Source organism: Oncorhynchus mykiss, chromosome 2 (genome assembly GCF_013265735.2).
Source record: "Oncorhynchus mykiss isolate Arlee chromosome 2, USDA_OmykA_1.1, whole genome shotgun sequence".
Lineage (NCBI taxonomy): Eukaryota > Metazoa > Chordata > Actinopteri > Salmoniformes > Salmonidae > Oncorhynchus > Oncorhynchus mykiss.
This window is the reverse complement of record NC_048566.1, coordinates 4,262,403-4,288,003: the sequence shown is the minus strand read 5'-3', so window position 1 is coordinate 4,288,003 and position 25,601 is coordinate 4,262,403. Positions and strand designations below refer to the sequence as shown.

General features: G+C 47.8%; 1 protein-coding gene across 4 annotated transcripts in view; it reads right to left on the bottom strand.

Annotated features, from left to right (window-relative positions):
* The window catches only part of deptor (DEP domain containing MTOR-interacting protein), a 65,657-nt gene that overhangs the window by 14,533 nt on the left and 25,523 nt on the right, over positions 1-25,601 (bottom strand). For 3 of the 4 annotated variants that reach the window (XM_036935488.1, XM_036935491.1, XM_036935484.1), the window contains 4 exons: positions 25,098-25,279; positions 18,900-19,082; positions 13,321-13,458; positions 3,917-3,987 (listed from right to left, as the gene is read on the bottom strand). In XM_036935488.1, the coding sequence (XP_036791383.1) occupies positions 3,917-3,987; positions 13,321-13,458; positions 18,900-19,082; positions 25,098-25,279 (574 nt within the window). The remainder of the gene's footprint in view (positions 1-3,916; positions 3,988-13,320; positions 13,459-18,899; positions 19,083-25,097; positions 25,280-25,601) is intronic. The other variant, XM_036935497.1, reaches the window with a different exon arrangement.

The window sequence follows — 25,601 nt, the reverse complement described above, 5'->3', positions numbered from 1 at the left end:
GTAAGGAGGAGAATCGTCTGTGGATCAGACCATGCAGGCCAGAGTGTGTGTATACTGTGTGTGGGATGTGGACATGCCATCTTCGGGTGACAGTAGAATGTGTGTGTGGGTTAGGGTGGCAAAGGGAGGGTATAATTACTGGAAACTTTACCAGGAAACTACCATTATTTTGGTAACTTAAGGATGTTAAAAAATATTTAAAAATATCTGTTGTGTGTTATTTCTGGTCCTCTGTGTGTCCTTATCACATGTAAAAATATATAAAACAATCAAATAAGATAAGTGTTTAAATATATATATATATTATATAGAATGACAAAGCTGTGAAACATCCTAAATATAACCATCAACTTAGTGAATACAATGGGTGTTTAATATGAGGGTTTCATAAATATCCAGTAGATTTATTTATTGTAAATGCTTTGTCGCCAACCTGGGAGGCAGTTGTGATGAAAGTCAAAAGTTGCAGAGTTAATTGATAATAATGCCAATGTTGATTAGATGCTTTTTTCATTAATTAGGCTATTTTCTCTTGAACCATGTGGTCTATTTTACTAGAAACTCATAGACACAGACATTAAAATTAATACTATATATGAATACAGTCTAAAGTATAAAATGACATTTAGATGTAGAGGGGTAAACATACTATATACAGGGTCAGTTCAGTACCATATTAACAATGTACAGGGATACTGGAGTGATAGAGGTAGATATGTAGAGGGGTAAACATACTATATACAGGGTCAGTTCAGTACCATATTAACAATGTACAGGGATACTGGAGTTATAGAGGTAGATATGTAGAGGGGTAAACATACTATATACAGGGTCAGTTCAGTACCATATTAACAATGTACAGGGATACTGGAGGGATAGAGGTAGATATGTAGAGGGGTAAACATACTATATACAGGGTCAGTTCAGTACCATATTAACAATGTACAGGGATACTGGAGTGATAGAGGTAGATATGTAGAGGGGTAAACATACTATATACAGGGTCAGTTCAGTACCATATTAACAATGTACAGGGATACTGGAGGGATAGAGGTAGATATGTAGAGGGGTAAACATACTATATACAGGGTCAGTTCAGTACCATATTAACAATGTACAGGGATACTGGAGGGATAGAGGTAGATATGTAGAGGGGTAAACATACTATATACAGGGTCAGTTCATTACCATATTAACAATGTACAGGGACACTGGAGTGATAGAGGTAGATATGTAGAGGGGTAAACATACTATATACAGGATCAGTTCAGTACCATATTAACAATGTACAGGGATACTGGAGTGATAGAGGTAGATATGTAGAGGGGTAAACATACTATATACAGGGTCAGTTCAGTACCATATTAACAATGTACAGGGATACTGGAGTGATAGAGGTAGATATGTAGAGGGGTAAACATACTATATACAGGGTCAGTTCAGTACCATATTAACAATGTACAGGGATACTGGAGTGATAGAGGTAGATATGTAGAGGGGTAAACATACTATATACAGGGTCAGTTCAGTACCATATTAACAATGTACAGGGATTCTGGAGTGATAGAGGTAGATATGTAGAGGGGTAAACATACTATATACAGGGTCAGTTCAGTACCATATTAACAATGTACAGGGACACTGGAGTGATAGAGGTAGATATGTAGAGGGGTAAACATACTATATACAGGGTCAGTTCAGTACCATATTAACAATGTACAGGGACACTGGAGTGATAGAGGTAGATATGTAGAGGGGTAAACATACTATATACAGGGTCAGTTCAGTACCATATTAACAATGTACAGGGATACTGGAGTGATAGGTAGATATGTAGAGGGGTAAACATACTATATACAGGGTCAGTTCAGTACCATATTAACAATGTACAGGGACACTGGAGTGATAGAGGTAGATATGTAGAGGGGTAAACATACTATATACAGGGTCAGTTCAGTACCATATTAACAATGTACAGGGACACTGGAGTTATAGAGGTAGATATGTAGAGGGGTAAACATACTATATACAGGGTCAGTTCATTACCATATTAACAATGTACAGGGATACTGGGGTGATAGAGGTAGATATGTAGAGGGGTAAACATACTATATACAGGGTCAGTTCAGTACCATATTAACAATGTACAGGGATACTGGAGTGATAGAGATAGATATGTAGAGGGGTAAACATACTATATACAGGGTCAGTTCAGTACCATATTAACAATGTACAGGGATACTGGGGTGATAGAGGTAGATATGTAGAGGGGTAAACATACTATATACAGGGTCAGTTCATTACCATATTAACAATGTACAGGGATACTGGAGTGATAGAGGTAGATATGTAGAGGGGTAAACATACTATATACAGGGTCAGTTCAGTACCATATTAACAATGTACAGGGACACTGGAGTGATAGAGGTAGATATGTAGAGGGGTAAACATACTATATACAGGGTCAGTTCAGTACCATATTAACAATGTACAGGGATACTGGAGTGATGGAGGTAGATATGTAGAGGGGTAAACATACTATATACAGGGTCAGTTCAGTACCATATTAACAATGTACAGGGATACTGGAGTGATAGTGGTAGATATGTAGAGGGGTAAACATACTATATACAGGGTCAGTTCAGTACCATATTAACAATGTACAGGGATACTGGAGTGATAGAGGTAGATATGTAGAGGGGTAAGGTGACTATATACAGGGTCAGTTCAGTACCATATTAACAATGTACAGGGACACTGGAGTGATGGAGGTAGATATGTAGAGGGGTAAACATACTATATACAGGGTCAGTTCAGTACCATATTAACAATGTACAGGGACACTGGAGTGATAGTGGTAGATATGTAGAGGGGTAAACATACTATATACAGGGTCAGTTCAGTACCATATTAACAATGTACAGGGATACTGGAGTGATAGTGGTAGATATGTAGAGGGGTAAACATACTATATACAGGGTCAGTTCAGTACCATATTAACAATGTACAGGGACACTGGAGTGATAGAGGTAGATATGTAGAGGGGTAAACATACTATATACAGGGTCAGTTCAGTACCATATTAACAATGTACAGGGACACTGGAGTGATAGTGGTAGATATGTAGAGGGGTAAACATACTATATACAGGGTCAGTTCAGTACCATATTAACAATGTACAGGGATACTGGAGTGATAGTGGTAGATATGTAGAGGGGTAAACATACTATATACAGGGTCAGTTCAGTACCATATTAACAATGTACAGGGACACTGGAGTGATAGAGGTAGATATGTAGAGGGAAGATGCTGTGTGTCAGTCTGCTAGCCTGGGGACAGAAGCTGTGTGTATCAGTCTGCTAGCCTGGGGACAGAACCTGTGTGTATCAGTCTGCTAGCCTGGGGACAGAAGCTGTGTGTATCAGTCTGCTAGCCTGGGGACAGAAGCTGTGTTTCAGTCTGCTAGCCTGGGGACAGAAGCTGTGTGTTTCAGTCTGCTAGCCTGGGGACAGAACCTGTGTGTATCAGTCTGCTAGCCTGGGGACAGAAGCTGTGTGTATCAGTCTGCTAGCCTGGGGACAGAAGCTGTGTTTCAGTCTGCTAGCCTGGGGACAGAAGCTGTGTGTTTCAGTCTGCTAGCCTGGGGACAGAACCTGTGTGTATCAGTCTGCTAGCCTGGGGACAGAAGCTGTGTGTATCAGTCTGCTAGCCTGGGGACAGAAGCTGTGTTTCAGTCTGCTGGCTTATGGACAGAAGCTGTTCAGGAACCTGCTGGTGTCAGACTCGATGTACCGGTACCACTTGCCGTGCGGAAGCAGAGAGAACAGTCTATGGCTTGGGCATGTCATTACATTCATTACCCCCCCCCCCCCCCTGTGTGTGTGTGTGTGTGTGTGTGTGTGTGTGTGTGACGTACTGTGAATGTCTTCTTTATGTAAGGGCCTCCTGGGGTCTGCAGCTCCTCAGGACTCACTTGTCTCTTCAACACTGCAAAGCAAACACACAGTAAGTACTGACACTGACACACACACACAGTAAGTACTGACACTGACACACACAGTAAGTACTGACACTGACACACACAGTAAGTACTGACACTGACACACACAGTAAGTACTGACACTGACACACACAGTAAGTACTGACACTGACACACACAGTAAGTACTGACACACACAGTAAGTACTGACACACACACACACAGTAAGTACTGACACACACACACACAGTAAGTACTGACACACACACACACAGTAAGTACTGACACACACAGTAAGTACTGACACACACACACAGTAAGTACTGACACACACACCCCCGCTGCAGAACATTCCTCCTGCAGCAGTAACTATAGTCTCATCATGTTGTCCTGTGTGCAGGAGGACAACATTCCTCCTGTAGCAGTAACTATAGTCTCATCATGTTGTCCTGTGTGCAGGAGGACAACATTCCTCCTGCAGCAGTAACTATAGTCTCATCATGTTGTCCTGTGTGCAGGAGGACAACATTCCTCCTGCAGCAGTAACTATAGTCTCATCATGTTGTCCTGTGTGCAGGAGGACAACATTCCTCCTGTAGCAGTAACTATAGTCTCATCGTGTTGTCCTGTGTGCAGGAGGACAACATTCCTCCTGTAGCAGTAACTATAGTCTCATCATGTTGTCCTGTGTGCAGGAGGACAACATTCCTCCTGCAGCAGTAACTATAGTCTCATCGTGTTGTCCTGTGTGCAGGAGGAGGACAACATTCCTCCTGCAGCAGTAACTATAGTCTCATCATGTTGTCCTGTGTGCAGGAGGACAACATTCCTCCTGCAGCAGTAACTATAGTCTCATCGTGTTGTCCTGTGTGCAGGAGGAGGACAACATTCCTCCTGCAGCAGTAACTATAGTCTCATCATGTTGTCCTGTGTGCAGGAGGAGGACAACATTCCTCCTGCAGCAGTAACTATAGTCTCATCATGTTGTCCTGTGTGCAGGAGGAGGACAACATTCATCCTGCAGCAGTAACTATAGTCTCATCATGTTGTCCTGTGTGCAGGAGGAGGACAACATGGCTGTTGTTTAAAGGAAAAGAGGAAAGCATGCAGTCACATGACCGTGCCTTGAGGGAAACAATTTCCCTGTTTCCTATAGCGGGTTTTAAGACATTTAGTGTGTGTGTTCAGTATAGTACTGCTGAGGATATGAATACAGGTAACTACTGTATACTCAGTATAGTACTGTTGAGGATATGAATACAGGTAGATACTGTATACTCAGTATAGTACTGTTGAGGATATGAATACAGGTAGATACTGTATACTCAGTATAGTACTGTTGAGGATATGAATACAGGTAGATACTGTATACTCAGTATAGTACTGTTGAGGATATGAATACAGGTAGATACTGTATACTCAGTATAGTACTGTTGAGGATATGAATACAGGTAGATACTGTATACTCCGTATAGTACTGCTGAGGATATGAATACAGGTAACTACTGTATACTCCGTATAGTACTGTTGAGGATATGAATACAGGTAGATACTGTATACTCAGCATAGTACTGTTGAGGATATGAATACAGGTAACTACTGTATACTCAGTATAGTACTGTTGAGGATATGAATACAGGTAGCTACTGTATAGTACTGTTGAGGATATGAATACAGGTAGATACTGTATACTCAGCATAGTACTGTTGAGGATATGAATACAGGTAGCTACTGTATACTCAGTATAGTACTGTTGAGGATATGAATACAGGTAGATACTGTATACTCAGTATAGTACTGTTGAGGATATGAATACAGGTAGATACTGTATACTCCGTATAGTACTGTTGAGGATATGAATACAGGTAACTACTGTATACTCAGTATAGTACTGTTGAGGATATGAATACAGGTAGATACTGTATACTCAGTATAGTACTGTTGAGGATATGAATACAGGTAACTACTGTATACTCAGTATAGTACTGTTGAGGATATGAATACAGGTAACTACTGTATACTCAGTATAGTACTGTTGAGGATATGAATACAGGTAGATACTGTATACTCAGTATAGTACTGTTGAGGATATGAATACAGGTAACTACTGTATACTCAGTATAGTACTGTTGAGGATATGAATACAGGTAGATACTGTATACTCAGTATAGTACTGTTGAGGATATGAATACAGGTAACTACTGTATACTCAGTATAGTACTGTTGAGGATATGAATACAGGTAACTACTGTATACTCCGTATAGTACTGTTGAGGATATGAAGATACAGTGAATTTGGAAAGTATTCAGACCCCTTCACCTTTACCAGATGGTGTTAAGTTACAGCCTTATTCTATATGTTTCCCCCCCCCCTTATCAATCTAAAACACAATACCCCATAATGACAATGTCAAAAATCGGTTTTTAGAAATGTTTGCAAATGTGATATTTACATGTTTTATTGGTAATACATTTGCATAAGTATTCAGACATTTTAAAATCAGTACTTTGTTGAAGCACCTTTGGCAGCGAATACAGCCTTGAGTCTTCTTGGGTATGACACTACAAGCTTGGCACACCTGCATTTGGGGAGTTTTTCCCATTCTTCTCTGCAGATCCTCTCAAGCTCTGTCAGGTTGGATGGGGAGCGTCGCTGCACAGCTATTTTCAGGTCTCTCCAGAGATGTTCGATCGGGTCCTAGTCCAGGTTCTGGCTGGGCCACATTCAGAGACTTGTCCCGAATCCACCCCTGCGTTGTCTTGGCTGTGTGCTTAGGGTTGTTGTCCTGTTGGAAGGTGAACCTTCGCCCCAGTCTGAGATCTTGAGCGCTCTGGAGCAGGTTTGCATCAAGGATCTCTCTGTACTTTGCTCCGTTCACCCCGATCCTGACTAGTCTCCCAGTCCCTGCTGCTGAAAAACATCCCCACAGCATGATGCTGCCACCACCATGATTCACGGTAGGGATGGTTCCAGGTTTCCTCCAGACGTGATGCTTGGCATTCAGGCCAAAGAGTTTTATCTTGGTTTCATCAGATCTCTGTTTGGCCAGACCAGATGAACTGCAAGCGGGCCGTCTTGTGCTTCCGTCTGGCCACTCTACCACACAATGCCTGATTGGTGGAGAGCCTGCAGAGGTGGTTCTCCCAACTCCACAGAGGAACTCTGGAGCTTCCGTCTGGCCACTCTACCACACAACGCCTGATTGGTGGAGAGCCTGCAGAGGTGGTTCTCCCATCTCCACAGAGGAACTCTGGAGCTTCCGTCTGGCCACTCTACCACACAATGCCTGATTGGTGGAGAGCTGCAGAGGTGTTTCTCCCATCTCCACAGAGGAACTCTGGAGCTCTGTCAGAGTGACCATCGGGTTCTTGTTCACCTCCCTGACCAAGGCCCTTCTCCCCCCATTGCTCAGTTTGGCTGGGTGGCCAGCTCTAGGAAGTCTTGGTGGTTCCAAACCCCTTCCATTTAAGAATGTTGGAGGCCACTGTGTTCCTGGAGACCTTCAATGCTGCAGAAATGTTTTGGTACCTTTCCCCAGATCTGTGCCTCGACACAATCGTGTCTCGGAGCTCTACGGACAATTCCTTCGACCTCATGGCTTGGTTTTTGCTCTGACATGCACTGTCAACTGTAGGACCTTTATATAGACAGGTGTGTGCCTTTCTAAATCAGGTCCAATCAACTGAATTTAACACTGGTGGACTCCAATCAAGTTGTAGAAACAAAGATAATCAATGGAAACAGGATGCACCTGAGATCAACTGAGTCTCATAGCAAAGGTCTGCAAACTTATGTAAATAAGGTATTTCTGTTATTTATAATACATTTGTAAAAATGTAATTAAGGGGTATTGTATGTAGGATTGATGAGGAACAAAAAGTGTGTAATCCATTTTAGAACAAGGCTGTAACGTAACAACACGTGGAAAAGGTTAAGGGGTCTGAATACTTTCAGAATGCACTGTAGGTAGCTACTGTACACTCACTACAGATGAACTCTTAACCTTTATAAACAGACGTCCTTCAAACTCAAACCAGTTCTCTTGCCCACCCACAATTCCTTGTTTTGGTGGTAGCAGCACTGAGTCGGTATGAAAAGGGTTCCTCTCTTCCTAGAAAGTGACTCACTAACGTTGACCTCGGGTAACCTCTGGACACTGCAGTGACCTAGATTCTCTTCCACCCCACAGCTGGAATACAGGAAGAGTAGAGTCGTGTTCAGGGAGGCCGCAGACATAGAAATACAATTACAAGAACGGCCTCCCTACGCAAGTCAATGAGGCCATGATGAGTGATCGGGGATCACTAATGGAATCTACAGGCTTAAGCCTCTCACAACTCTCACCAATCAGACGTTACGCCCGTCCCTCTGGCCAAACAGTCGTTACGGCCGCCCCTCTCGCCAAACCAGACGGCCGCCCCTCTCGCCAAACCAGACGGCCGTCCCTCTCGCCAAACAGACGGCCGTCCCTCTCGCCAAACAGACGGCCGTCCCTCACTCATTTACATGACATTTTGAGTAATTTAGCAGACACTCATCCAGATCGACTTACAGTTTGTGCATTCATCTTAAGATAGCTAGATGAGACAACCACATATTACAATAAGTACATTTTTACCCCCCCAAAATAAGGTAGTATTGTCAAGTGTTGTCGATCACACTTGAATCATATACATTTCCTCAGCGTCTATTTAAATCACCAAGGCTCATCTATAGCTATAGAGGAGAAAGAGCAGTTAATGTCAAACGTCTTGGGGCAGGAAGCTGAGAACAGCTGCCTGCATGGCTCACCCTCATCTCCCAGTGTTCGAGACTTACTGAGAAAAACACTTCCCGTCTTTTCCCAAGAATCTGATTCAAAGACTTCCTGTGTATTCCAGAACAATTGTAAACAGCCTCTCTCTGGCCTTCCAGCTCTTCTCCTCCATACTGCTGCTGACTGTTTACAACTCCTTTAAAAATGGACAACACACACAGACAGAGAGACAGAGACAGACAGACACAGAGAGAGACACAGAGACAGACAGACACAGAGAGAGACACAGAGAGAGACACAGAGAGAGAGACACACAGAGAGAGAAAACAGAGAGAGACACACAGAGAGAGAAAACAGAGAGAGAAAACAGAGAGAGAAAACAGAGAGAGAAAACAGAGAGAGAAAACAGAGAGAGAAAACAGAGAGAGAACACAGAGAGAGAACACAGAGAGAGAACACAGAGAGAGAAAACACAGAGAGAGAAAACACAGAGAGAGAAAACACAGAGAGAGAACACAGAGAGAGAACACAGAGAGAGAACACAGAGAGAGAACACAGAGAGAGAACACAGAGAGAGAAAACAGAGAGAGAAAACAGAGAGAGAAAACAGAGAGAGAAAACAGAGAGAGAAAACAGAGAGAGAACACAGAGAGAGAACACAGAGAGAGAAAACAGAGAGAGAAAACAGAGAGAGAAAACAGAGAGAGAAAACAGAGAGAGAAAACAGAGAGAGAACACAGGCCTAAACCCTTTTCTCTGAATTGTGAAAAGTTAGTAATTCACCAAAAAGGCTGAGGAGGAGTTGTGGGGATCAGAGTTAAACTAAAGCAGATGTGATTTAGTGTATCTAATCATTTTAGTAAGCTTTAAGTAGCTAGTCTAAATATACATGCCAACTTCCATGTGCCAGTGTGAGTTGGTTGTAAAAGAGTAATCTATCAGATATGATAAAAACATCCATGTTGTGAATGAACAGTATGTGAATAATCAGTGTATTGTTCTGGGTCAGAGCCTGTGTCCCGGTGTAGGGCAGTGTCATGACGTTGGCCTGGGGGTGTAGGGCAGTGTCATGACGTTGGCCTGTGTCCCGGTGTAGGGCAGTGTCATGACATTGGCCTGGGGGTGTAGGGCAGTGTCATGACGTTGGCCTGGGGGTGTAGGGCAGTGTCATGACGATGGCCTGTGTCCCGGTGTAGGGCAGTGTCATGACATTGGCCTGGGGGTGTAGGGCAGTGTCATGACGTTGGCCTGGGGGTGTAGGGCAGTGTCATGACGTTGGCCTGTGTCCCGGTGTAGGGCAGTGTCATGACGTTGGCCTGGGGGTGTAGGGCAGTGTCATGACGATGGCCTGGGGGTGTAGGGCAGTGTCATGACGTTGGCCTGGGGGTGTAGGGCAGTGTCATGACGATGGCCTGGGGGTGTAGGGCAGTGTCATGACGTTGGCCTGGGGGTGTAGGGCAGTGTCATGACGTTGGCCTGGGGGTGTAGGGCAGTGTCATGACGATGGCCTGTGTCCCGGTGTAAGGCAGTGTCATGACGTTGGCCTGTGTCCCGGTGTAGGGCAGTGTCATGACGTTGGCCTGTGTCCCGGTGTAGGGCAGTGTCATGACGTTGGACTGGGGGTGTAGGGCAGTGTCATGACGATGGCCTGGGGGTGTAGGGCAGTGTCATGACGTTGGCCTGGGGGTGTAGGGCAGTGTCATGACGATGGCCTGTGTCCCGGTGTAAGGCAGTGTCATGACGTTGGCCTGTGTCCCGGTGTAGAGCAGTGTCATGACGTTGGCCTGTGTCCCGGTGTAGGGCAGTGTCATGACGTTGGCCTGTGTCCCGGTGTAGAGCAGTGTCATGACGTTGGCCTGTGTCCCGGTGTAGGGCAGTGACATGACGTTGGCCTGTGTCCCGGTGTAGGGCAGTGACATGACGTTGGCCTGGGGGTGTAGGGCAGTGTCATGACGTTGGCCTGGGGGTGTAGGGCAGTGTCATGACATTGGCCTGGGGGTGTAGGGCAGTGTCATGACATTGGCCTGGGGGTGTAGGGCAGTGTCATGACGTTGGCCTGGGGGTGTAGGGCAGTGTCATGACGTTGGCCTGGGGGTGTAGGGCAGTGTCATGACGTTGGCCTGGGGGTGTAGGGCAGTGTCATGATGATGGCCTGGGGGTGTAGGGCAGTGTCATGACGTTGGCCTGGGGGTGTAGGGCAGTGTCATGACGTTGGCCTGTGTCCCGGTGTAGGGCAGTGTCATGACGTTGGCCTGGGGGTGTAGGGCAGTGTCATGACGTTGTGTGCTACAGTATTAACAGTCTACCTCTGTCCTGGTGCGACGGTATAAACAGTCCCCCTCTGTCTCAGTGGGGAGTGCAGCAACTCAGGCTGGCCTGCTGGTGTACGTCCCCAGCTACCCCACAGTGAGTGAGTGAGTGAGTGTCTGTGTGTGTATATATGACTGCCAACTAAGGGCTACTCCCCCTGTTCCAGCTCTTGCCAGAACAACCCTTAATGGGTCATATGGTCCATACTGTAGACACACACACACACACTTTCCATTTCTCAACTCATGTTCTAGGTGATGGTAGGTCAGGAGAGAGTTCAACAGGAAGAAATAGCAGGACTCCCCCGTGGCTAACCTGAAATATCCATGCACACTCACACACCAGCTAATGAAACGTCTACAGTCACAGAAAAAAACACACAACTTTCCCCTGACCGAACCCTGGCCTCAAACCCTGTCACCCACAACTATCCCCTGACCGAACCCTGGCCTCAAACCCTGTCACCCACAACTTTCAACAGCCGCTTTCAACACCCTTCTCTCTCGTTTAGAGAAATAGGAGAACACAATGTCCCGAAGACAGGGAATCTCATACTTTGCATTAACACACAGCTACACACAGCTTAAGAAAAAAATATATATATATTTTTTAATCAGCAGTCTTCGATAGAAACACAGTCTTCTATATAAGACTAGAGCCTGGATATCTAAAACACAGTCTTCTTCTATACAAGACTAGAGCCTGGATATCTGAAACAGTCTTCTTCTATACAAGACTAGAGCCTGGATATCTGAAACACAGTCTTCTATACAAGACTAGAGCCTGGATATCTGAAACACAGTCTTCTATACAAGACTAGAGCCTGGATATCTGAAACAGACTTCTTCTATACAAGACTAGAGCCTGGATATCTGAAACAGTCTTCTTCTATACAAGACTAAAGCCTGGATATCTGAAACACAGTCTTCTTCTATGGTTCTGTCCGTGTGACCACTAGTCACTGGTACCAATAGCAGTCCAGAACAGGCTGGTTCTGTCCGTGTGACCACTAGTCACTGGTACAGACAGCAGTCCAGAACAGGCTGGTTATGTCCGTGTGACCACTAGTCACTGGTACAGACAGCAGTCCAGAACAGGCTGGTTCTGTCCGTGTGACCACTAGTCACTAGTACAGACAGCAGTCCAGAACAGGCTGGTTCTGTCCGTGTGACCACTAGTCACTGGTACAGACAGCAGTCCAGAACAGGCTGGTTCTGTCCGTGTGACCACTAGTCACTGGTACCAATAGCAGTCCAGAACAGGCTGGTTCTGTCCGTGTGACCACTAGTCACTGGTACAGACAGCAGTCCAGTACAGGCTGGTTCTGTCCGTGTGACCACTAGTCACTGGTACAGACAGCAGTCCAGAACAGGCTGGTTCTGTCCGTGTGACCACTAGTCACTGGTACAGACAGCAGTCCAGAATAGGCTGGTTCTGTCCGTGTGACCACTAGTCACTGGTACAGACAGCAGTCCAGAATAGGCTGGTTCTGTCCGTGTGACCACTAGTCACTGGTACAGACAGCAGTCCAGAACAGGCTGGTTCTGTCCGTGTGACCACTAGTCACTGGTACCAATAGCAGTCCAGAACAGGCTGGTTCTGTCCGTGTGACCACTAGTCACTGGTACAGACAGCAGTCCAGTACAGGCTGGTTCTGTCCGTGTGACCACTAGTCACTGGTACAAACAGCAGTCCAGAACAGGCTGGTTCTGTCCGTGTGACCACTAGTCACTGGTACAGACAGCAGTCCAGAACAGGCTGGTTCTGTCCGTGTGACCACTAGTCACTGGTACCAATAGCAGTCCAGAACAGGCTGGTTCTGTCCACATGATACTGTTACCATTTACCTAAACTGAGGATCCAAAACACTCCCAAGTTTTTTTCCATGTGTTCTGGATAGTCAGTAGTTCCTGACCAGAACCTCAGTCTGGGGAGGAGAGGGTATCAGCACATTGAAGACACACTGCTGTGCACAGGGCTCCTATTCACACTCTTACCCCACTGTGGTTTGTGTGTGTGTGTGTGTGTGTGTGTTAAGGTCACTCAGGGAGAATGGTGACCCTCTTACCGGACTGTGCTGTGTGTGTGTGTGTGTGAGAGTGTATTAAGGTCACTCAGAGAGAACGGTGACCCTCTTACCGGACTGTGGTTGGTGTGTGTGTGTGTGTGTTTGAGAGAGTGTATTAAGGTCACTCAGGGAGAATAGAGACCCTCTTACCGGACTGTGGTGTGTGTGTGTGTGTGTGTTTGAGAGAGTGTATTAAGGCCTCTTACCTGACTTTGGGTTACAGAGCACCGGGGGGCTGCTACTGAGGGTGGGACTGCTGCTATAGTAACCACTGCTGCCACAGCTGCTGCTCATGCTGCTACGACGGATACCCACTATCATCTTGATCTCTTTAGTAGGACTCACTGAGAGAGGAGAGAGACAGGCGAGAGAGAGAGGAGAGAGAGAGAGAGAGGCAGAGAGAGAGAGAGAGAGAGAGAGAGAGACAGAGAGAGAGAGAGAGGCAGAGAGAGAGAGAGAGGCAGAGAGAGAGAGAGAGAGAGAGAGAGAGAGAGAGAGAGAGAGAGAGGCAGAGAGAGAGAGAGAGAGAGGCAGAGAGAGAGAGAGAGAGAGGCAGAGAGAGAGAGAGAGAGAGGCAGAGAGAGAGAGAGAGAGAGGCAGAGAGAGAGAGAGAGAGAGGCAGAGAGAGAGAGAGAGAGAGGCAGAGAGAGAGAGAGAGAGAGGCAGAGAGAGAGAGAGAGAGAGGCAGAGAGAGAGAGAGAGAGAGGCAGAGAGAGAGAGAGAGAGAGGCAGAGAGAGAGAGAGAGAGAGGCAGAGAGAGAGAGAGAGAGAGGCAGAGAGAGAGAGAGAGAGGCAGAGAGAGAGAGAGAGGCAGAGAGAGAGAGAGAGGCAGAGAGAGAGAGAGGCAGAGAGAGAGAGAGGCAGAGAGAGAGAGAGGCAGAGAGAGAGAGAGGCAGAGAGAGAGAGAGGCAGAGAGAGAGAGAGGCAGAGAGAGAGAGAGGCAGAGAGAGAGAGAGGCAGAGAGAGAGAGAGGCAGGCAGAGAAAGAGGCAGAGAGAGAGAGGCAGAGAGAGAGAGGCAGAGAGAGAGAGGCAGAGAGAGAGAGGCGAGAGAGAGAGGCGAGAGAGAGAGGCGAGAGAGAGAGGCGAGAGAGAGAGGCGAGAGAGAGAGGCGAGAGAGAGAGGCGAGAGAGAGAGGCGAGAGAGAGAGGCGAGAGAGAGAGGCGAGAGAGAGAGGCGAGAGAGAGAGGCGAGAGAGAGAGGCGAGAGAGAGGCGCGAGAGAGGCGCGAGAGAGGCGCGAGAGAGAGAACAAGCGAATGTCCTTTATTCATTAGCACATTTTCCCCCTTTGATGTCATCAAAAACAAACGAAGGTCTGAGAGACTTTTTATCCCCAATTCAACATTTGTTTCTTTTCAGAGCGAAACACCAATTATGTCCCAAATGGAGCCCTATTCTCTATACAGTGCACTACTTGGGACCAGAGCCTTATGGGTCCTAGTCAATAGTAGTGCACTAGAGGGAAAAGGACTGCGTAAAAGCAGTGTTGCTGTCGTCAGAGGTCTGAGTTGTTAGTTGTGAAAGGATGTGTAGGTGTGTCTAATCACTCTTTCCAGGTAGGCTGTATATAGCCTCCATAAAGCAGGACGCCTCTAGACTGTGGCAGGCGGTGGAGCAAAGTCTAAAGAATCATGTCACTGTGCATCAGTGCTCTGCAATATCCTGCAGAACGTAGAGAACCCTGCAGAACGTAGAGAACCCTGCAGAACGTAGAGAACCCTGCAGAACGTAGAGAACCCTGAATCCTGCTGAACATAGAAAATGAAAGATGGATAAAACATATTGTGGCATCCGTGTGTAGTGCTTATGAACATGTTATGAAGTCTCTATAAAGCCACAGTTTGTTTAACTAGAGAGCCTGTTGTCCATGTAGTAGTGTGACATTCAGCTTAAAAACCCGACCGTGTTAATAGCATCATAGGGACGGCAGGTAGACTAGTGGTTAGAGTGTAGGGACGGCAGGTAGCCTAGTGGTTAGAGTGTAGGGACGGCAGGTAGCCTAGTGGTTAGAGTGTAGGGGAGACAGGTAGCCTAGTGGTTAGAGTGTAGGGACGGCAGGTAGCCTAGTGGTTAGAGTGTAGGGACGGCAGGTAGCCTAGTGGTTAGAGTGTAGGGGAGACAGGTAGCCTAGTGGTTAGAGTGTAGGGACGGCAGGTAGCCTAGTGGTTAGAGTGGAGGGACGGCAGGTAGCCTAGTGGTTAGAGTGGAGGGACGGCAGGTAGCCTAGTGGTTAGAGTGGAGGGGCAGGCAGGTCGCCTAGTGGTTAGAGTGGAGGGGCAGGCAGGTCGCCTAGTGGTTAGAGTGGAGGGACAGCAGGTAGCCTAGTGGTTAGAGTGGAGGGGCAGGCAGGTCGCCTAGTGGTTAGAGTGGAGGGGCGGCAGGTAGCCCAGTGGTTAGAGTGGAGGGGCAGGCAGGTAGCCTAGTGGTTAGAGTGGAGGGGCGGCAGGTAGCCTAGTGGTTAGAGTGTAGGGACGGCAGGTAGCCTAGTGGTTAGAGTGGAGGGGAGACAGGTAGCCTAGTGGTTAGAGTGGAGGGACGGCAGGTAGCCTAGTGGTTAGAGTGGAGGGGCAGGGAGGTCGCCTAGTGGTTAGAGTGTAGGGACGGCAGGTAGCCTAGTGGTTAGAGTGTAGGGACGGCAGGTCGCCTAGTGGTTAGAGTGTAAGGACGGCAGGTAGCCTAGTGGTTAGAGTGGAGGGGCAGGCAGGTAGCCTAGTGGTTAGAGGGAGGGGCAGGCAGGTCGCCTAGTGGTTAGAGTGGAGGGACAGCAGGTAGCCTAGTGGTTAGAGTGGAGGGGCAGGCAGGTCGCCTAGTGGTTAGAGTGGAGGGGCGGCAGGTAGCCTAGTGGTTAGAGTGGAGGGGCAGGCAGGTAGCCTAGTGGTTAGAGTGGAGGGGCGGCAGGTAGCCTAGTGGTTAGAGTGGAGGGGCAGGCAGGTCGCCTAGTGGTTAGAGTGTAGGGACGGCAGGTAGCCTAGTGGTTAGAGTGGAGGGGCGGCAGGGTAGCCTAGTGGTTAGAGTGGAGGGGCGGCAGGGTAACCTGGTGGTTAGAGTGTAGGGACAGGCAGGTAGCCTAGTGGTTAGAGTGGAGGGACGGCAGGTCGCCTAGTGGTTAGAGTGGAGGGACGGCAGGGTAGCCTAGTGGTTAGAGTGGAGGGACAGCAGGTAGCCTAGTGGTTAGAGTGGAGGGACGGCAGGTAGCCTAGTGGTTAGTGTAGGGACAGGCAGGTAGCCTAGTGGTTAAAGGGGAGGGACGGCAGGTCGCCTAGTGGTTAGAGTGTAGGGACGGCAGGTAGCCTAGTGGTTAGAGTGGAGGGACGGCAGGTAGCCTAGTGGTTAGAGTGGAGGGGCAGGCAGGTCGCCTAGTGGTTAGAGTGTAGGGACGGCAGGTAGCCTAGTGGTTAGAGTGGAGGGGCAGGCAGGTCGCCTAGTGGTTAGAGTGGAGGGACGGCAGGGTAGCCTAGTGGTTAGAGTGGAGGGGCGGCAGGGTAGCCTAGTGGTTAGAGTGGAGGGGCGGCAGGGTAACCTGGTGGTTAGAGTGGAGGGACAGGCAGGTAGCCTAGTGGTTAGAGTGGAGGGACGGCAGGTCGCCTAGTGGTTAGAGTGGAGGGGCGGCAGGTAGCCTAGTGGTTAGAGTGGAGGGACAGCAGGTAGCCTAGTGGTTAGAGTGGAGGGACGGCAGGTAGCCTAGTGGTTAGTGTAGGGACAGGCAGGTAGCCTAGTGGTTAAAGGGGAGGGACGGCAGGTTGCCTAGTGGTTAGAGTGTAGGGACGGCAGGTAGCCTAGTGGTTAGAGTGGAGGGACGGCAGGTAGCCTAGTGGTTAGAGTGGAGGGGCAGGCAGGTCGCCTAGTGGTTAGAGTGTAGGGACGGCAGGTAGCCTAGTGGTTAGAGTGGAGGGGCAGGCAGGTCGCCTAGTGGTTAGAGTGGAGGGACGGCAGGTAGCCTAGTGGTTAGAGTGGAGGGACGGCAGGTAGCCTAGTGGTTAGTGTAGGGACAGGCAGGTAGCCTAGTGGTTAAAGGGGAGGGACGGCAGGTCGCCTAGTGGTTAGAGTGTAGGGACGGCAGGTAGCCTAGTGGTTAGAGTGGAGGGACGGCAGGTAGCCTAGTGGTTAGAGTGGAGGGGCAGGCAGGTCGCCTAGTGGTTAGAGTGTAGGGACGGCAGGTAGCCTAGTGGTTAGAGTGGAGGGGCAGGCAGGTCGCCTAGTGGTTAGAGTGGAGGGACGGCAGGGTAGCCTAGTGGTTAGAGTGGAGGGACAGCAGGTAGCCTAGTGGTTAGAGTGGAGGGACGGCAGGTAGCCTAGTGGTTAGTGTAGGGACAGGCAGGTAGCCTAGTGGTTAAAGGGGAGGGACGGCAGGTCGCCTAGTGGTTAGAGTGTAGGGACGGCAGGTAGCCTAGTGGTTAGAGTGGAGGGACGGCAGGTAGCCTAGTGGTTAGAGTGGAGGGGCAGGCAGGTCGCCTAGTGGTTAGAGTGTAGGGACGGCAGGTAGCCTAGTGGTTAGAGTGGAGGGGCAGGCAGGTCGCCTAGTGGTTAGAGTGGAGGGACGGCAGGGTAGCCTAGTGGTTAGAGTGGAGGGGCGGCAGGGTAGCCTAGTGGTTAGAGTGGAGGGGCGGCAGGGTAACCTGGTGGTTAGAGTGGAGGGACAGGCAGGTAGCCTAGTGGTTAGAGTGGAGGGACGGCAGGTCGCCTAGTGGTTAGAGTGGAGGGGCGGCAGGTAGCCTAGTGGTTAGAGTGGAGGGACAGCAGGTAGCCTAGTGGTTAGAGTGGAGGGACGGCAGGTAGCCTAGTGGTTAGTGTAGGGACAGGCAGGTAGCCTAGTGGTTAAAGGGGAGGGACGGCAGGTCGCCTAGTGGTTAGAGTGTAGGGACGGCAGGTATCACATCTGTAGGTTTGTGGAAGAGGTGTTCCCTCATTCCTTCCTCCTTCCAGGGAATCTCAACGATAAGAGACAGACCAGCTACCTGGAGCTCAGAGGAACTCAAAGTGCTGTACTTTCCTCTGTAACCTCTGGAACATTCCATGTATTAGGAGTCGGAAACCGTTTGATATAATTGCGTCGTCTGCCAGCTCCTGCTGAAGAGGATGTTAAAGGAAGGTAGTGGACGAGGTTGTTCATTTAAGCTGACTTTAGGTTCTCATTATGAGGCTTAGAACCTACTGACTGCCTTCACCCACATACTATACAGCACTCCCTCAGGTCCACAAACCTACTGACGGCCTTCACCCACATACGATACACTCTACAGCACTCCCTCAGGTCCACAAACCTACTGACGACCTTCACCCACATACTATACACTCTACCCTAACCCTGATGTTGATATGTGTAAACCCTAACCCTAAGGGTTGTAGTGGGATTCGGCCCCAGTGTGACAGTAGATAGGGAGTAGGGGCTAAGGGTTATAGTGGGATTCGGCCCCAGTGTGACAGTAGATAGGGAGTAGGGGCTAAGGGTTATAGTGGGATTTGGCCCCAGTGTGACTGTAGATAGGGAGTAGGGGCTAAGGGTTATAGTGGGATTCGGCCCCAGTGTGACAGTAGATAGGGAGTAGGGGCTAAGGGTTATAGTGGGATTTGGCCCCAGTCTGACAGTAGATAGGGAGTAGGGAGTAGGGGCTAAGGGTTATAGTGGGATTCGGCCCCAGTCTGACAGTAGATAGGGAGTAGGGAGTAGGGGCTAAGGGTTATAGTGGGATTCGGCCCCAGTCTGACAGTAGATAGTGTGGGTACAACAACTCCTGATGTAAAAAGGGCTTTATAAAGACATTTGATTGCTAGACATTGAGGTTTACCAGATAGGAAGCTGGTGTTGCTTCCCTCTGGGTTCTGTTTGCGGAGACAGAAGGGGCTGTCATGGCTCTCTGGGATGGTGCGACAGCGCTCGTTCAGCAGCTCCATCAGACGTCGTCTCCTTCTGAAGTTCAGTCTGAACTGGTACAGCAGCCCTCCATCCACAAAGTGGTGCTTGTTGGTCACTGTCAGAGAGAGAAACAGAACAAAACGATTGTTTAGGATCGTTCAGTTACTGTTTCATATAACTGACTAAATCCTGGTAACTACAGTTACTAACTGTAAATCCTGTTAACTACAGTAACTGTAAATCCTGGTAACTACAGTAACTGTAAATCCTGGTAACTACAGTAACTGTAAATCCTGGTAACTACAGTAACTGTAAATCCTGGTAACTACAGTAACTGTAAATCCTGGTAACTACAGTAACTAACTGTAAATCCTGGTAACTACAGTAACTAACTGTAAATCCTGGTAACTACAGTAACTAACTGTAAATCCTGGTAACTACAGTAACTAACTAAATCCTGGTAACTACAGTAACTGTAAATCCTGGTAACTACAGTAACTAACTGTAAATCCTGGTAACTACAGTAACTAACTGTAAATCCTGGTAACTATAGAACAGAAGGTAGTTCAGTTCCAAATCCTGTAACTCTTCAATTATTCCATTCAGACAGAACACCTCTGATGGTGCCTCCAATACCAGTAATCAGCTAAGTCTCTTAGGGTTGGACACAAACACACACTCTCCCTTCTCTTAGCTTGGGCCGTCATTGTGCCAACACTCTCACTTGGCTAACGCTCAGTACAGGGGGAGGCTCTGAATGCCCCTTAAAATCCCCAAATCCCTTGAAAGACATAAAACCAACTCTGACTGACTATACGACTAAAGCCATCCAGGAATTAAAATCTGACTCTCACTTGTGTAACTAAGCCATAAAGCCTGCATAACTGTGCCAAGGGGTAAGGACTCAGGATTTAAAGGAACACTCCACCCAAAAACAATATTTTGGTATTTGTTTCATTAGTCCATTGTTGATATAGTCTCAAAATGTTAGTCTCAATCAAGTTAAGATATATAAATGTTAAAAATACAGACATACAGCCGGTATGTTCTACTTTACTAGTCTGGTTATGGATGCATCTTGTGATGCTTTAAAGCTGCTGTTGTGACTGTATGAAGTGGTTTTGATCCTGTGGTTTATAGTGATGGATTGTCCTGTCTGGAGTCATTAAAATGAGAACTACGGAAATATTCCTCATCATCTGCAGTTTGTTTTTGTTTTATCCCAGGAGGAAGTTCTCTCCTGACGTTGGTAGAGTGACAGTCCAATGCAATTCCCCCAGTCTAAAAACATGGCAGTTACCACAGACTGGTCCATAACCCAACAATAGTTTCTGATTATGTTTTGGCACCGTGTGCCCTAAAAAGGGAGCGATCAGGATTAAAAACGGGGGTTGATTGTGTGTATTCAGAACGCTTGTTGCCATGGTGTTGATTTACAAAGATCTAAATATCAGCTCATTGTAATTCACATATAATCCAACCAAAACAACAACATGTTCAGTGACTCTTGGTTACGTTAATTCATTCACCCATTGACTCTGTGGCCCAACACCATGTGCAACCAAGATCAAATCACCAGCTCTCTGTGTGAGTCTCTCAACCAGGAATGCAGTGATTGTGTGGGACAACAGAACCAAAACAACCCACAATGTGGATCCATCCAGGCAGGGCTGCTATTGTTCTACAGTTCAGACATTTAAAGTATGCAGTGTGTGTGTGTGTGTGTGTACGCTGTCGTGTGTGTGTGTATTGTTATGATGTGGGGGAAGGTGAGTGTTAGGACATAGACAAACACACCACCATGGCACACTTCCACACTCCAACCCCAGGTGGCAGCACCAACCGGGTCACGGCTGGGTTCTGCCAAGCAGCCTTGATTATTCCTCAGGAGCGAGCGATCAAGTTGATTCTGAGAGGAGGCCAGAAGCCTCTGTCTTTGTTAATTTGTGTGTGTTAGCCCCGCCTCTTTGGTTAGCCCCGCCTCTTTGTGCTAGTCAACCTCTCTACAGTAGCTTGCTAGCTAGCTTTTGTTGGAAGATTTCAACATTGTGTGTGTGCAGCACTAAGTAGATAGCTGGTTGGTTAGAAGCATCGTTTCAGTCAAAGATCATTTCAGTGATTGGCTCGACTGTTTTATGCTAGTTTTCGTGCCCATGGTCAAACTTCAGAAATACTGCTCATTGAAGCACAATAATCATTAGCTAGATGTCAAATGTGACTACTAAGACTTCATCACAAAAAAATACATGAATTGACACATTTACTGTTTTAGCTAAGATTCATTCAGACAGTTTTGAGGCAGGAATGGAGTTCAGCAGACAATGTCTCCTAGGTAATATTTTCTAATGTCATGGCAACCCATCGTAGCCGATCTACTTCTGATCCATCCCATTATCCTTTGCGAGATACGAGACAGATCAGTGCAGGAGGAATCTGATGATGGCTACTTATTATGGTTTCGTACCAGTCTGGTCTGTGCCAGCCGAGGTACCAGTCTGGTCTGTGCCAGCCGAGGTACCAGTCTGGTCTGTGCCAGCCGAGGTACCAGTCTGGTCTGTGCCAGCGGAGGAGAGGAATGCAGACAGAGGCAGGGTAAGAGCCACAAGCAGGGAGGTGGGTGTGAACCCAGCAGTGATGCAGTCTCTCTGGGGTTAAAGCCCTGCTCTCTGCTCCCTGGTTAGCCCATTGTCCTGCAGTCACCCAGACACAGGGCCTGAGAAGAACCCACTGGAAACAGACACGCTCTGCACTACACGGCTCAGCACACTGGAAACAGACACGCTCTGCACTACACGGCTCAGCACACTGGAAACAGACACGCTCTGCACTACACAGCTCAGCACACTGGAAACAGACACGCTCTGCACTACACAGCTCAGCACACTGGAATCAGATTGTATCTCAGAGCCTGTACTGAGCCAGCAGGCAGTAGGCAGTACCCACACAGTACCATCCTGCTGCAACCCGCTGCTGGCTTGTCTCTGATGACAGATAAGCAGGGTTGGGCCGCTCCGAGGATGGGAGACCATTCTGATGTGCCACAGTCAAGAGAACCAGAGCTGATTATATTAAAGTGCTGAACACGTGACCATGACGACAAGGTGACCATGACGACAAGGTGAACAGTACATGGGACTGATCCTGCAGAAAGAGGAGGTTGACTGGCTCAGTAATAGAGACAGGTGATCCTGTAGAAAGGGGAGGTTGACTGGTTCAGTAATGGAGACAGAGACAGGTGATCCTGTAGAAAGGGGAGGTTGACTGGCTCAGTAATAGAGACCGAGAGACAGGTGATCCTGTAGAAAGAGGAGGTTAACTGGCTCAGTAATAGAGACAGGTGATCCTGTAGAAAGGGGAGGTTGACTGGCTCAGTAATAGAGACAGGTGATCCTGTAGAAAGGGGAGGTTGACTGACTCAGTAATAGAGACAGGTGATCCTGTAGAAAGGGGAGGTTGACTGGCTCAGTAATAGAGACAGGTGATCCTGTAGAAAGAGGAGGTTGACTGGCTCAGTAATAGAGACAGGTGATCCTGTAGAAAAGGGAGGTTGACTGGCTCAGTAATAGAGACAGAGAGACAGGTGATCCTGTAGAAAGGGGAGGTTGACTGGTTCAGTAATAGAGACAGAGACAGGTGATCCTGTAGAAAGGGGAGGTTGACTGGCTCAGTAATAGAGACAGGTGATCCTGTAGAAAGGGGAGGTTGACTGGCTCAGTAATAGAGACAGAGAGACAGGTGATCCTGTAGAAAGGGGAGGTTGACTGGCTCAGTAATAGAGACAGGTGATCCTGTAGAAAGAGGAGGTTGACTGGCTCAGTAGCAGCTCTACTCCCTGCTGTATTTTAGTCTGTCTCTGTCACACAGAGGAAGACCAGTTCCAACAGCAGCATGGGTAGAGGACAGAGTAGGACAGAGAGCGTCTAGTGGGTGTGCACGTGCCATTGGTATGCCGCGCGTGTGCGCAACACATGCTACCGGTGTGCGTGGGTGTGTATCTGGGTCGATGATTGTGTGTGCTGTGTGTGTGTGTGTGTGTGTGTGTGTGTGTGTGTATCTGGGTCGATGATTGTGTGTGCTGTATGTGTGTGTGTGTGTGTGTGCTGTATGTGTGTGTGTATCTGGGTCGATGATTGTGTGTGCTGTATGTGTGTGTGTATCTGGGTCGATGATTGTGTGTGCTGTATGTGTGTATCTAGGTCGGATCACACCGTTGTCCAGAGGTGAGCAGCTGATCTCGGTCGGGAACACCCTGGCCAGAGACCAGAGGCATGACGTCCATCTGTCTCTGATCAGGGGTTCACCCCCCCCCCCCCCCCTAGTGGAACCACCTCTCAGCACAACTCAGCTGTAAAACATTCCCTAAGCTGCAGTTGTTCAGTAACATTAGTGTCAGGAGACTCAGGACAGTCACTCTGTAGCCATGCAGGTGGCCATGCCCTGTACATGAGTAACTGGTGTGACTTCCTGCTTTTAACTCCTAGCGCAGCGAAGGGCCTATTGGAGATGTGATTCACCTCGTCACTGTTCTACTGGACTAAATTACAATGACTGCCCTGTTACTATACAGAGAGGAATTCCACCAGGCCTGATAAGAGAACCCTTTCACCCTGTTCCTCCCCACTCCTGACCTCGGAAAACAGACCCCAGCTAACCTCTGACGAAAGAGAGAGAGAGACTAACAGACTAACAGTCATGTCACCGTGACAACACCAGTCCTTTCAGCCAGTCACGTCACCGTGACAACACCAGTCCTTTCAGCCAGTCATGTCACCGTGACGACACCAGTCCTTCCAGCCAGTCATGTCACCGTGACAACACCAGTCCTTTCAGCCAGTCATGTCACCGTGACAACACCAGTCCTTTCAGCCAGTCATGTCACCGTGACAACACCAGTCCTTTCAGCCAGTCATGTCACCGTGACAACACCAGTCCTTTCAGCCAGTCATGTCACCGTGACGACACCAGTCCTTTCAGCCAGTCATGTCACCGTGACAACACCAGTCCTTCCAGCCAGTCATGTCACCGTGACAACACCAGTCCTTTCAGCCAGTCATGTGAGCCAGACCAGGGCACATAATAAAAATGGCACCCTATTCCCTATACTAGTTTTGACCAGAGCCCTGTGCCTGTCATTTGAGGATCATGGGGCAGGAAGCGCGCGTTTCAAGCAGATAAATGTGCCGTGTTTAATTATGAAACTGGTCGTGAGATAAAAACATATCCAAAGTTAACTCAATCTTCTGTGAATCTGAAATTCTGGGAGCCAAGTTTAAAAAAAAGTCTCTGCTAAACTTTCAAAACGTGTTTGGTCTCATCATCCTTGTAGGGACCCCGAAATCCTCACAAGGACAGTAAAACAAGGACAATTTGGACAAGTGTGGATGTTTTAGGCTTAAGGGGTTAGGGTTTACAATTAGGGTTAGGAATTAAAGGGTCAAGGTTTAAGGTTCAATTGTTTGGTCCCAACAAGAATAGTGAAATAATCGGTGTGTGTGTGTGTGTGTGTGTGTGAGAAAAAAACCAGGACAGATCCAATCCAAGTGGGTGATGATGATGATACCAGCATGCCTTTGATCACAGAGTGATCCCTGTCTGACCAGAGAAGACACCGTGTTCCCTGACTAAAATAGGATCCTTGACAGCCCTTTGGAAGAGAGGACCCAATGTGACTGTCCACCATGTGTGAACATCAACCCTCCCACGTCTCCTCTTTCACCTAGTAAAGTCAACTTGGAAATTACAGCGCCATAGAATTAAATCGAAGCAACTGACAACAGCGCAAAATGTTATTACCACGATGGGTAATTATTGTGTAATTACCATTTGACCATATCACCATGTAAATCCTCAGTGAAAACCAGGAAGGGCTAAATAGTAGACGAGTAGAAGAAAGTACAGCATTCAGCTTTCAGAACTGCTTCTTCAAAAAGGGCCTATAATTACATTCGCTTAGGGAAGTGGTTCCCAAACGGCAGGACTAACCCTACTCAGGACTCAGAGATATGTCATTTCATCAGTGTGACAGGTGGGGGTACTGACCGTGACCTTATGTTAGTTGGGATGTCTCCAAAATTTAAATTTTAAATGTAAAAAAAATCCGACCGACGATGGAAACGCTCCTTCCACTCACCATGCTGCATGATCCCGTGTTCTAGAAGCCTCCGTCCAAGATGCTCCGCCTCCTCTCGGGTCGCCATCTCTCCCTCCGCCAGCAGCCAATCAACAAGCTCCGAGGCCACCAGCGTCCGTTCAAACGACTCACCCTCTTCTTCCCGAGTCGCTAGGATGGACGTCTCCGTGTTCATCATCAGCCTGTTGAGAAGGACAGGTTTATATTACACCTGTTTGTTTTAGGACAGACTACTTTATACGATGTGTTCATCATCAGCCTGTTGAGAAGGACAGGTTTATTGTTTTAGGACAGACTACTTTATACGATGTGGAAATCATCAGCCTGTTGAGAAGGACAGGTTTACTGTTTTAGGACAGACTACTTTATACGATGTGTTCATCATCAGCCTGTTGAGAAGGACAGGTTTACTGTTTTAGGACAGACTACTTTATACGATGTGTTCATCATCAGCCTGTTGAGAAGGACAGGTTTACTGTTTTAGGACAGACTACTTTATACGAT